Source organism: Panulirus ornatus, chromosome 48, assembly GCF_036320965.1.
Source record: "Panulirus ornatus isolate Po-2019 chromosome 48, ASM3632096v1, whole genome shotgun sequence".
Classification (NCBI taxonomy): domain Eukaryota; kingdom Metazoa; phylum Arthropoda; class Malacostraca; order Decapoda; family Palinuridae; genus Panulirus; species Panulirus ornatus.
In genome coordinates, this window is record NC_092271.1 from 29259641 (window position 1) to 29273535 (window position 13895).

A 13895-nucleotide genomic window follows, 5' to 3' on the forward strand; every position below is an offset into this window, starting at 1 on the left:
TGAAGTAAAGTTAAAGAACAAAAAAAAATCCAAATTAATCATACCTGTTGTTGTATAGACATTCAAATTTAGCACATCACATGAGACTTGGTTGTCACATGTCTGTCAACTTTAGCTAACTCATAAATCTTTGTCTTTTCTCCAATGCCACTAATGGAATACTGATATGCAAAGAACTTTGTATGATGTTCATAGTTCAACATCTGTCATATCATTCTTATCATATTGGTATCTAAAGACTATCATTAATTAGCCACTAAATGGTTTGGGGCACACACCAGGCCATACATTCTCCATTGTGATATATAGGCAAATGAGCCAACAGGATTCTTCCCCAGTGCTAACTGAGGCTGCTTGACATAAGGGATCTCTACATATCCACAAAGTGTTCCTTCCAATTTAAAAGGATGGGCAGGCAAAGGCAACTGTACAAGTACAAATGCAGTAAACATCACTCTAAACAAGTACAAATGCGGTAAACATCACTCTATGATTTTTTCCCAATTTTAATCAATCCTAATTGCTCGTACCACATGGTACTTCTACATGCTAGTAAACAGCTCCTTCAAATTCAAATGAGGGCAGGAGGAGCTAAAACATAAAAATACAGCTAGGGTTGGCTTTAGCTGTGCACAGGTTATCACTGAGTTGACTTACTGCAACACTAGTTACCGAAAGAGAACTCTTCTGTTGCAAGGAAGTAATCAGAAAAAATCTACTCTGCACATTAACTCTACAACCCTAAAACCACCTGCAAGCTTGTCTACATGGAAATCCTGCATACAAGATGACCCTACAGAATATACATAGCTTGTGGGATGACCTAAGTTATAGCAGGTGCATGAAGGATAAAGTAAATTGGAGCAATGTGGTTTACTGGGGATGAAGTGCTATAAATGGGTTGGACTAGGGTATATGAAGTGGTCAGGGAAACTATGGAACAATCTACAGGGCCTGATTGTGGATAGGGGGCTCTTGTTTAAGTGCATTGTACATGACAGATAGAGGATGATTGTGAGCAAATGAGGCCATTTCTTCCTAAGTCCCAGGCACTATCTGGCAAACACAAGAAAAGGAGAACAGCCAGAACCAATGGCTTCCATCTTTATATGCATAAAGACAGAAAATATAATTCTGAATCTTGATATACATAAAGTGATCAAAAGTAAAGGTACTACCATCTAGTATTGATTTAAATGTTTTATTTTTTCACATCTTGTAAACTTACCAACTGATCATTTGTGGTTTTTCTGGGGCTGCAATAAATCAATATTTGGCTTTATAAGCAACAGTTAGTCCAAATCAATACCTGATCTTGACATGGGAAGCCTGCCGATTTGGCTAAGAGAATTTAACACGGGCTCTCCCAGTTTGAGCAATAAAGGAGTAAGCCAATTCAAAATTCACAGCAACAACTAATAGGTAGGAGTAGGTAGTAGTTGATATGCAGCCAATTACAGGAGAGATATATTACCAGTACAGCCCATCTGGGTATTAGTAGGGTTAATATAGCTGCATAGTGAGCCAGTACTTCAGTGGTTGTCAAGTTGCACTCCTCACATGGACTACTGGCATGCTGTCCACAAATATATTATCTCTCTATGTAACAAATATCACTTAACATTGAGCTCACACAGCTCACTGTTCATAACTACATTTTCTTGCAATGAACACTATGTCCTAGCCCTGGCTTATGACAAAATGGTGGAAGCTGTAGGTAAAAGTAGGAGGTAGGTGCCTTAGGCAGAAGTAGTAGGTAGGAACATTAGGCAGGAGCATTAGGCTTAAGTAAGAGGTAGAAGCCTCTGCAAACTGCACTAGAGCTGCCCTCCACCAGCAGCCTGTTAAGGGTGAGGCACTAAAGGTTATGAAGTGGTCCTGAAGTCCACTAGTTATGGAGACTCTGTTGCTATGACCACCCATTTGAGGCAGTTGCAGGGGTAGCCACATGCATCAGGTATATAGATATAAAACTAACAGGAATAATGAAGCTTTATCCTTAGTACAATTCTAGCCATTTGCCTCTCCCCTCTAAAATCAACCACCACTAACCATTAAAGAAATAAATATATACAATTCTTAAGAATTTACCTCACTCTTGCTGAGGGAAAAGGTATGTCCAATGTGTAGGCGGCCATTCATGTATGGATAGGGAAAAGTCGCCAGGAATTTTTCCTTACTTCCACTAAAATTGTCTGGAGCATCCTCCTCAAAAATTTTTTCCTCATCCCACTGTTTCTGGATTAAATATTCAATAGCTTGCAGATCTTCTAACTTTTTACGAGACATCTGTAAAATTGAAAAATGATAAACGCATGACTATGTTCCATAGGGAACTCAGAACAGAAGGAATATACAGTTTACCAGCTCCTTCATTAAGAGGTTCATGAGATTATTTCTCTGAACTGAAAAGAAAAACCGTCTAGAGATATATAATATTCCTATGCATACTTTTACAGTAAGCACTATACATACATCCGGTACAACAGAAAATTTAATTCCAATTACATGGGGTATAATCACAGAAATGAGATAAGGATGAAGTGAGATCAGTGGTAAGAATGAAGTCTGTTGTGGATGAGAGAGCTTGGGAAGTGAGTCAGTTGTTGTTCGCTATCATGATACAGCGCTAGTGGCTGATTCATGTGAGAAACTGCAGAAGCTGGTGACTGAGTTTGGTAAAGTGTGTGAAAGAAGAAAGTTAAGAGTAAATGTGAATAAGAGCAAGGTTATTAGGTACAGTAGGGTTGAGGGTCAAGTCAGTTGGGAGGTAAGTTTGAATGGAGAAAAACTGGAGGAAGTAAAGTGTTTTAGATATCTGGGAGTGGATCTGGCAGCGGATGGAACCATGGAAGCGGAAGTGAATCATAGGGTGGGGGAGGGGGTGAAAATCCTGGGAGCCTTGAAGAATGTGTGGAAGTCGAGAACATTATCTCAGAAAGCAAAAATGGGTATGTTTGAAGGAATAGTGGTTCCAACAATGTTGTATGGTTGCGAGGCATGGGCTATGGATAGAGTTGTGCGCAGGAGGGTGGATGTGCTGGAAATGAGATGTTTGAGGACAATGTGTGATGTGAGGTGGTTTGATCGAGTAAGTAATGTAAGGGTAAGAGAGATGTGTGGAAATAAAAAGAGCGTGGTTGAGAGAGCAGAAGAGGGTGTTTTGAAATGGTTTGGGCACATGGAGAGAATGCGTGAGGAAAGATTGACCAAGAGGATATATGTGTCGGAGGTGGAGGGAACGAGGAGAAGTGGGAGACCAAACTGGAGGTGGAAAGATGGAGTGAAAAAGATTTTGAGTGATCGGGGCCTGAACATGCAGGAGGGTGAAAGGCGGGCAAGGAATAGAGTGAAATGGATCGATGTGGTATACCGGGGTTGACGTGCTGTCAGTGGATTGAATCAGGGCATGTGAAGTGTCTGGGGTAAACCATAGAAAGCTGTGTGGGGCCTGGATGTGGAAAGGGAGCTGTGGTTTCGGGCATTATTGCATGACAGCTAGAGACTGAGTGTGAAAGAATGAGGCCTTTGTTGTCTTTTCCTAGCGCTACCCCACACACATGAGGGAGGAGGGGGATGGTATTCCATGTGTGGTGAGGTGGCGATGGGAATTAATAAAGGCAGACAGTGTGAATTGTGTGCATGGGTATATATGTATGTGTCTGTGTTCATATATATATGTGTACATTGAGATGTATAGGTATGTATATTTGCGTGTGTGGATGTGTGTGTATATACATGTGTATGGGGGTGGGTTGGGCCATTTTCTTTTGTCTGTTTCCTTGTGCTACCTCACAAATGCGGGAGACAGCGACAAAGCAAAATAAAAAAATAATATATATATATATATATATATATATATATATATATATATATATTATATGGGAGGGTATTGATTGAGAGGGTGAAGGCATGTACAGAGCATCAGATTGGGGAAGAGCAGTGTGGTTTCAGAAGTGGTAGAGGATGTGTGGATCAGGTGTTTGCTTTGAAGAATGTATGTGAGAAATACTTAGAAAAGCAAATGGATTTGTATGTAGCATTTATGGATCTGGAGAAGGCATATGATAGAGTTGATAGAGATGCTCTGTGGAAGGTATTAAGAATACATGGTGTGGGAGGCAAGTTGTTAGAAGCAGTGAAAAGTTTTTATCGAGGATGTAAGGCATGTGTACATGTAGGAAGAGAGGAAAGTGATTGGTTCTCAGTGAATGTAGGTCTGCGGCAGGGGTGTGTGATGTCTCCATGGTTGTTTAATTTGTTTATGGATGGGGTTGTTAGGGAGGTGAATGCAAGAGTTTTGGAAAGAGGGGCAAGTATGAAGTCTGTTGGGGATGAGAGAGCTTGGGAAGTGAGTCAGTTGTTGTTCGCTGATGATACAGCGCTGGTGGCTGATTCATGTGAGAAACTGCAGAAGCTGGTGACTGAGTTTGGTAAAGTGTGTGAAAGAAGAACGTTAAGAGTAAATGTGAATAAGAGCAAGGTTATTAGGTACAGTAGGGTTGAGGGTCAAGTCAATTGGGAGGTGAGTTTGAATGGAGAAAAACTGGAGGAAGTGAAGTGTTTTAGATATCTGGGAGTAGATCTGGCAGTGGATGGAAACATGGAAGCGGAAATGGATCATAGGGTGGGGGAGGGGGCGAAAATTCTGGGAGCCTTGAAGAATGTGTGGAAGTCGAGAACATTATCTCGGAAAGCAAAAATGGGTATGTTTGAAGGAATAGTGGTTCCAACAATGTTGTATGGTTGCGAGGTGTGGACTATGGATAGAGTTGTGCGCAGGAGGATGGATGTGCTGGAAATGAGATGTTTGAGGACAATGTGTGGTGTGAGGTGGTTTGATCGAGTAAGTAACGTAAGGGTAAGAGAGATGTGTGGAAATAAAAAGAGCATGGTTGAGAGAGCAGAAGAGGGTGTTTTGAAATGGTTTGGTCACATGGAGAGAATGAGTGAGGAAAGATTGACCAAGAGGATATATGTGTCGGAGGTGGAGGGAACGAGGAGAAGAGGGAGACCAAATTGGAGGTGGAAAGATGGAGTGAAAAAGATTTTGAGTGATCGGGGCCTGAACATGCAGGAGGGTGAAAGGAGGGCAAGGAATAGAGTGAATTGGAGCGATGTGGTATACCGGGGTTGACGTGCTGTCAGTGGATTGAATCAAGGCATGTGAAGCGTCTGGGGTAAACCATGGAAAGCTGTGTAGGTATGTATATTTGCGTGTGTGGACGTATGTATATACATGTGTATGGGGGTGGGTTGGGCCATTTCTTTCGTCTGTTTCCTTGCGCTACCTCGCAAACGCGGGAGACAGCGACAAAAAAAAAAAAAAAAAAAAGTATATATATATATATATATATATATGGGTGATTTGAATGCAAAGGTGAGTAATGTGGCAGTTGAGGGAATAGTTGGTATGCATGGGGTGTTCAGTGTTGTAAATGGAAATGGTGAAGAGCTTGTAGATTTATGTGCTGAAAAAGGACTGATGATTGGGAATACCTGGTTTAAAAAGCGAGATATACATAAGTATACTTATGTAAGTAGGAGAGATGGCCAGAGAGCGTTATTGGATTACGTGTTAATTGACAGGCATGCGAAAGAGAGACTTTTGGATGTTAATGTGCTGAGAGGTGCAACTGGAGGGATGTCTGATCATTATCTTGTGGAGGCTAAGGTGAAGATTAGTATGGGTTTTCAGAAAAGAGGAGTGAATGTTGGGGTGAAGAAGGTGGTGAGAGTAAGTGAGCTTGGGAAGGAGACCTGTGTGGGGAAGTACCAGGAGAGAATGTGTACAGAATGGAAAAAGGTGAGAACAATGGAAGTAAGGGGAGTGGGGGAGGAATGGGATGTATTTAGGGAATCAGTGATGGATTGCGCAAAAGATGCTTGTGGCATGAGAAGAGTGGGAGGTGGGCTGTTTAGAAAGGGTAGTGAGTGGTGGGATGAAGAAGTAAGAGTATTAGTGAAAGAGAAGAGAGAGGCATTTGGACGATTTTTGCAGGGAAAAAATGCAATTGAGTGGGAGAAGTACAAAAGAAAGAGACAGGAGGTCAAGAGAAAGGTGCAAGATGTGAAAAAAAGGGCAAATGAGAGTTGGGGTGAGAGACTATCAGTAAATTTTAGGGAGAATAAAAAGATGTTCTGGAAGGAGGTAAATAGGGTGCGTAAGACAAGGGAGCAAATGGGAACTTCAGTGAAGGGCGTAAATGGGGAGGTGATAACAAGTAGTGGTGATGTGAGAAGGAGATGGAATGAGTATTTTGAAGGTTTGTTGAATGTGTCTGATGACAGAGTGGCAGATATAGGGTGTTTTGGTCGAGGTGGTGTGCAAAGTGAGAGGGTTAGGGAAAATGATTTGGTAAACAGAGAAGAGGTAGTAAAAGCTTTGCGGAAGATGAAAGCCGGCAAGGCAGCAGGTTTGGATGGTATTGCAGTGGAATTTATAAAAAAAGGGGTGACTGTATTGTTGACTGGTTGGTAAGGTTATTTAATGTATGTATGACTCATGGTGAGGTGCCTGAGGATTGGCGGAATGCGTGCATAGTGCCATTGTACAAAGGCAAAGGGGATAAGAGTGAGTGCTCAAATTACAGAGGTATAAGTTTGTTGAGTATTCCTGGTAAATTATATGGGAGGGTATTGATTGAGAGGGTGAAGGCATGTACAGAGCATCAGATTGGGGAAGAGCAGTGCGGTTTCAGAAGTGGTAGAGGATGTGTGGATCAGGTGTTTGCTTTGAAGAATGTATGTGAGAAATACTTAGAAAAGCAAATGGATTTGTATGTAGCATTTATGGATCTGGAGAAGGCATATGATAGAGTTGATAGAGATGCTCTGTGGAAGGTATTAAGAATATATGGTGTGGGAGGAAAGTTGTTAGAAGCAGTGAAAAGTTTTTATCGAGGATGTAAGGCATGTGTACGTGTAGGAAGAGAGGAAAGTGATTGGTTCTCAGTGAATGTAGGTTTGCGGCAGGGGTGTGTGATGTCTCCATGGTTGTTTAATTTGTTTATGGATGGGGTTGTTAGGGAGGTAAATGCAAGAGTCCTGGAAAGAGGGGCAAGTATGAAGTCTGTTGGGGATGAGAGAGATTGGGAAGTGAGTCAGTTGTTGTTCGCTGATGATACAGCACTGGTGGCTGATTCATGTGAGAAACTGCAGAAGCTGGTGACTGAGTTTGGTAAAGTGTGTGGAAGAAGAAAGTTAAGAGTAAATGTGAATAAGAGCAAGGTTATTAGGTACAGTAGGGTTGAGGGTCAAGTCAATTGGGAGGTGAGTTTGAATGGAGAAAAACTGGAGGAAGTGAAGTGTTTTAGATATCTGGGAGTGGATCTGTCAGCGGATGGAACCATGGAAGCGGAAGTGGATCATAGGGTGGGGGAGGGGGCGAAAATTTTGGGAGCCTTGAAAAATGTGTGGAAGTCGAGAACATTATCTCGGAAAGCAAAAATGGGTATGTTTGAAGGAATAGTGGTTCCAACAATGTTGTATGGTTGCGAGGCGTGGGCTATGGATAGAGTTGTGCGCAGGAGGATGGATGTGCTGGAAATGAGATGTTTGAGGACAATGTGTGGTGTGAAGTGGTTTGATCGAGTAAGTAACGTAAGGGTAAGAGAGATGTGTGGAAATAAAAAGAGCGTGGTTGAGAGAGCAGAAGAGGGTGTTTTGAAATGGTTTGGGCACATGGAGAGAATGAGTGAGGAAAGATTGACCAAGAGGATATATGTGTCGGAGGTGGAGGGAACGAGGAGAAGAGGGAGACCAAATTGGAGGTGGAAAGATGGAGTGAAAAAGATTTTGTGTGATCGGGGCCTGAACATGCAGGAGGGTGAAAGGAGGGCAAGGAATAGAGTGAATTGGAGCGATGTGGTATACAGGGGTTGACGTGCTGTCAGTGGATTGAATCAAGGCATGTGAAGCGTCTGGGGTAAACCATGGAAAGCTGTGTAGGTATGTATATTTTGCGTGTGTGGACGTGTGTATGTACATGTGTATGGGGGGGGGTTGGGCCATTTCTTTCGTCTGTTTCCTTGCGCTACCTCGCAAACGCGGGAGACAGCGACAAAGTATAAAAAAAAAAAAAAAAAAAAAAAAAAAATATATATATATATATATATATATATATATATATATATATATTCTTTTTTTTTTTTTCCCAAAGAAGGAACAGAGAAGAGGGCCAGGTGAGGATATTCCCTCAAAGACCCAGTCCTCTGTTCTTAACACTACCTCGCTATCGCGGGAAATGGCGAATAGTATGAAAGAAAGAAATATATATATATATATATATATATATATATATATATATATATACCAAATCATTTTCCCTAACCCTCTCACTTTGCACACCACCTCGACCAAAACACCCTATATCTGCCACTCTATGATCAAACACATTCAACAATCCTTCAAAATACTTACTCCATCTCCTTATCAAATCACCACTACTTGTTATCACCTCCCCATTTGCGCCCTTCAATGAAGTTCCCATTTGCTCCCTTGTCTTACGCACTTTATTTACCTCCTTCAAGAACATCTTTTTATTCTCCCTAAAATTTAATGATACTCTCTCACCCCAACTCTCATTTGCCCTCTTTTTCACCTCTTGCACCTTTCTCTTGACCTCCTGTCTCTTTCTTTTATACATCTCCCACTCAATTGCATTTTTTCCCTGCAAAAATCATCCAAATGCCTCTCTCCTCTCTTTCACTAATAATCTTACTTCTTCATCCCACCACTCACTACCCTTTCTACTCAACCCACCTCCCACGCTTCTCATGCCACAAGCATCTTTTGCGCACTCCATCACTGATTCCCTAAATACATCCCATTCCTCCCTCACTCCCCTTACTTCCATTGTTCTCACCTTTTTCCATTCTGTACTGTCTCTCCTGGTACTTCCTCACACAAGTCTCCTTCCCAAGCTCACTTACTCTCACCACCCTCTTCACCCCAACATTCACTCTTCTTTTCTGAAAACCCATACAAATCTTCACCTTAGCCTCCACAAGATAATGATCAGACATCCCTCCAGTTGCACCTCTCAGCACATTAACATCCAAAAGTCTCTCTTTCACGCGCCTGTCAACACGTAATCCAATAACGCTCTCTGGCCATTTCTCCTACTTACATACGTATACTTATGTATATCTCGCTTTTTAAACCAGGTATTCCCAATCACCAGTCCTTTTTCAGCACATAAATCTACAAGCTCTTCACCATTTCCATTTACAACACTGAACACCCCATGTATACCAATTATTCCCTCAACTGCCACATTACTCACCTTTGCATTCAAATCACCCGTCACTATAACCCGGTCTCATGCATCAAAACCACTAACACACTCATTCAGCTGCTCCCAAAACACTTGCCTCTCATGATCTTTCTTCTCATGCCCAGGTGCATATGCACCAATAATCACCCATCTCTCTCCATCAACTTTCAGTTTTACCCATATTAATTGAGAATTTACTTTCTTACATTCTATCACATACTCCCACAACTCCTGTTTCAGGAGTAGTGCTACTCCTTCTCTTGCTCTTGTCCTCTCACTAACCCCTGACTTTACTCCCAAGACATTCCCAAACCACTCTTCTCCTTTACCCTTGAGCTTCGTTTCACTCAGAGCCAAAACATCCAGGTTCCTTTCCTCAAACATACTACCTATCTCTCCTTTTTTCACATCTTGGTTACATCCACACACATTTAGACACCCCAATCTGAGTCTACGAGGTGGATGAGCACTCCCCGCGTGACTCCTTCTGTTTCCCATGATTTGGTACACAGAGAAGAGGTAGTAAAAGCTTTGCGGAAGATGAAAGCCGGCAAGGCAGCAGGTTTGGATGGTATTGCAGTGGAATTTATTAAAAAAAGGGGGGTGACTGTATTGTTGACTGGTTGGTAAGGTTATTTAATGTATGTATGACTCATAGTGAGGTGCCTGAGGATTGGCGGAATGCGTGCATAGTGCCATTGTACAAAGGCAAAGAGGATAAGAGTGAGTGCTCAAATTACAGAGGTATAAGTTTGTTGAGTATTCCTGGTAAATTATATGGGAGGGTATTGATTGAGAGGGTGAAGGCATGTACAGAGCATCAGATTGGGGAAGAGCAGTGTGGTTTCAGAAGTGGTAGAGGATGTGTGGATCAGGTGTTTGCTTTGAAGAATGTTTGTGAGAAATACTTAGAAAAGGAAATGGATTTGTATGCAGCATTTATGGATCTGGAGAAGGCATATGATAGAGTTGATAGAGATGCTCTGTGGAAGGTATTAAGAATATATGGTGTGGGAGGCAAGTTGTTAGAAGCATTGAAAAGTTTTTATCGAGGATATAAGGCATGTGTACGTGTAGGAAGAGAGGAAAGTGATTGGTTCTCAGTGAAGGTAGGTTTGCGGCAGGGATGTGTGATGTCTCCATGGTTGTTTAATTTGTTTATGGATGGGGTTGTTAGGGAGGTGAATGCAAGAGTTTTGGAAAGAGGGGCAAGTATGAAGTCTGTTGTGAATGAGAGAGCTTGGGAAGTGAGTCAGTTGTTGTTCGCTGATGATACAGCGCTGGTGGCTGATTCATGTGAGAAACTGCAGAAGCTGGTGACTGAGTTTGGTAAAGTGCGTGAAAGAAGAAAGTTAAGAGTAAATGTGAATAAGAGCAAGGTTATTAGGTACAGTAGGGTTGAGGGTCAAGTCAATTGGGAGGTAAGTTTGAATGGAGAAAAACTGGAGGAAGTAAAGTGTTTTAGATATCTGGGAGTGGATCTGGCAGCGGATGGTACCATGGAAGCGGAAGTGAATCATAGGGTGGGGGAGGGGGTGAAAATCCTGGGAGCCTTGAAGAATGTGTGGAAGTCGAGAACATTATCTCGGACAGCAAAAATGGGTATGTTTGAAGGAATAGTGGTTCCAACAATGTTGTATGGTTGCGAAGCGTGGGCTATGGATAGAGTTGTGCGCAGGAGGGTGGATGTGCTGGAAATAAGATGTTTGAGGACAATGTGTGGTGTGAGGTGGTTTGATCGAGTAATTAATGTAAGGGTAAGAGAGATGTGTGGAAATAAAAAGAGCGTGGTTGAGAGAGCAGAAGAGGGTGTTTTGAAATGGTTTGGGCACATGGAGAGAATGAGTGAGGAAAGATTGACCAAGAGGATATATGTGTCGGAGGTGGAGGGAACGAGGAGAAGTGGGAGACCAAACTGGAGGTGGAAAGATGGAGTGAAAAAGATTTTGAGTGATCGGGGCCTGAACATGCAGGAGGGTGAAAGCAGGGCAAGGAATAGAGTGAATTGGATCGATGTGGTATACTGGGGTTGACGTGCTGTCAGTGGATTGAATCAGGGCATGGTATTCCATGTGTGGCGAGGTGGCGATGGAAATGAATAAAGGCAGACAGTGTGAACTGAGTGCATGGGTATATATGTATGTGTCTGTGCGTGTATATATATATGTACATTGAGATGTATAGGTACGTTTTTTTGCGTGTGTGGACGTGTATGTATATACATGTGTATGGGGGTGGGTTAGGCCATTTCTTTCGTCTGTTTCCATGCGCTACCTCGCAAACGCTGGAGACAGCGACAAAGCAAAATAAATAAATAAATAAATAAATAAATATATATATATTTTTTGCTTTGTCGCTGTCTCCCACGTTTGCGAGGTAGCACAAGGAAACAGACGATAGCGCAAGGAAACAGACGAAAGAAGTGGCCCAACCCACCCCCATACACATGTATATACATAAGTCCACACACGCAAATATACATAACTACACAGCTTTCCATGGTTTACCCCAGATGCTTCACATGCCCTGATTCAATCCACTGACAGCACGTCAACCCCGGTATACCACATCGATCCAACTCACTCTATTCCTTGCCCTCCTTTCACCCTCCTGCATGTTCAGGCCCCGATCACACAAAATCTTTTTCACTCCATCTTTCCACCTCCAATTTGGTCTCCCACTTCTCCTCGTTCCCTCCACCTCCGACACATATATCCTCTTGGTCAATCTTTCCTCACTCATTCTCTCCATGTGCCCAAACCATTTCAAAACACCCTCTTCTGCTCTCTCAACCATGCTCTTTTTATTTCCACACATCTCTCTTACCCTTACGTTGCTTACTCGATCAAACCACCTCACACCACACATTGTCCTCAAACATCTCATTTCCAGCACATCCATCCTCCTGCGCACAACTCTATCCATAGCCCACGCCTCACAACCATACAACATTGTTGGAACCACTATTCCTTCAAACATACCCATTTTTGCTTTCCGAGATAATGTTCTCGACTTCCACACATTCATCAAGGCCCCCAGAATTTTCGCCCCCTCCCCCACCCTATGATTCACTTTTGCTTCCATGGTTCCATCCGCTGCCAGATCTACTCCCAGATATCTAAAACACTTTACTTCCGCCAGTTTTTCTCCATTCAAACTTACCTCCCAATTGACTTGACCCTCAACCCTACTGTACCTAATAACCTTGCTCTTATTCACATTTACTCTTAACTTTCTTCTTTCACACACTTTACCAAACTCAGTCACCAGAGGTGGAGGGAACGAGGAGAAGTGGGAGACCAAATTGGAGGTGGAAAGATGGAGTGAAAAAGATTTTGTGTGATCGAGGCCTGAACATGCAGGAGGGTGAAAGGAGGGCAAGGAATAGAGTGAATTGGATCGATGTGGTATACCGGGGTTGACGTGCTGTCAGTGGATTGAATCAGGGCATGTGAAGCGTCTGGGGTAAACCATGGAAAGCTGTGTAGGTATTGTATATTTGCGAGTGTGGACGTATGTATATACATGTGTATGGGGGTGGGTTGGGCCATTTCTTTTGTCTGTTTCCTTGCGCTACCTCGCAAACGCGGGAGACAGTGACAAAGCAAAAAAAAAAAAATATATATATATATATATATATATATATATATATATATATATATATATATAGAAGTGGTAGAGGATGTGTGGATCAGGTGTTTGCTTTGAAGAATGTATGTGAGAAATACTTAGAAAAGCAAATGAATTTGTATGTAGCATTTATGGATCTGGAGAAGGCATATGATAGAGTTGATAGAGATGCTCTGTGGAAGGTATTAAGAATATATGGTGTGGGAGGAAAGTTGTTAGAAGCAGTGAAAAGTTTTTATCGAGGATGTAAGGCATGTGTACGTGTAGGAAGAGAGGAAAGTGATTGGTTCTCAGTGAATGTAGGTTTGCGGCAGGGGTGTGTGATGTCTCCATGGTTGTTTAATTTGTTTATGGATGGGGTTGTTAGGGAGGTAAATGCAAGAGTTTTGGAAAGAGGGGCAAGTATGAAGTCTGTTGGGGATGAGAGAGCTTGGGAAGTGAGTCAGTTGTTGTTCGCTGATGATACAGCGCTGGTGGCTGATTCATGTGAGAAACTGCAGAAACTGGTGACTGAGTTTGGTAAAGTGTGTGGAAGAAGAAAGTTAAGAGTAAATGTGAATAAGAGCAAGGTTATTAGGTACAGTAGGGTTGAGGGTCAAGTCAATTGGGAGGTGAGTTTGAATGGAGAAAAACTGGAGGAAGTGAAGTGTTTTAGATATCTGGGAGTGGATCTGGCAGCGGATGGAACCATGGAAGCGGAAGTGGATCATAGGGTGGGGGAGGGGGCGAAAATTCTGGGGGCCTTGAAGAATGTGTGGAAGTCGAGAACATTATCTCGGAAAGCAAAAATGGGTATGTTTGAAGGAATAGTGGTTCCAACAATGTTGTATGGTTGCGAGGCGTGGGCTATGGATAGAGTTGTGCGCAGGAGGATGGATGTGCTGGAAATGAGATGTTTGAGGACAATGTGTGGTGTGAGGTGGTTTGATCGAGTGAGTAACGTAAGGGTAAGAGAGATGTGTGGAAATAAAAAGAGCGTGGTTGAGAG

The 13895-nt window shown here is 42.5% G+C and overlaps 1 protein-coding gene across 7 annotated transcripts in view; it reads right to left on the reverse strand.

Annotated features, from left to right (window-relative positions):
* The window catches only part of LeuRS (Leucyl-tRNA synthetase), a 34587-nt gene that overhangs the window by 13759 nt on the left and 6933 nt on the right, over positions 1-13895 (reverse strand). For 6 of the 7 annotated variants that reach the window (XM_071690384.1, XM_071690383.1, XM_071690379.1 and 3 more), the window contains exon 2: positions 2092-2289. The exons of the other annotated variant lie outside the window; for it this stretch is intronic. In XM_071690384.1, coding sequence (XP_071546485.1) covers positions 2092-2289 — 198 coding nt within the window. The remainder of the gene's footprint in view (positions 1-2091; positions 2290-13895) is intronic. 7 annotated transcript variants of the gene reach the window in all.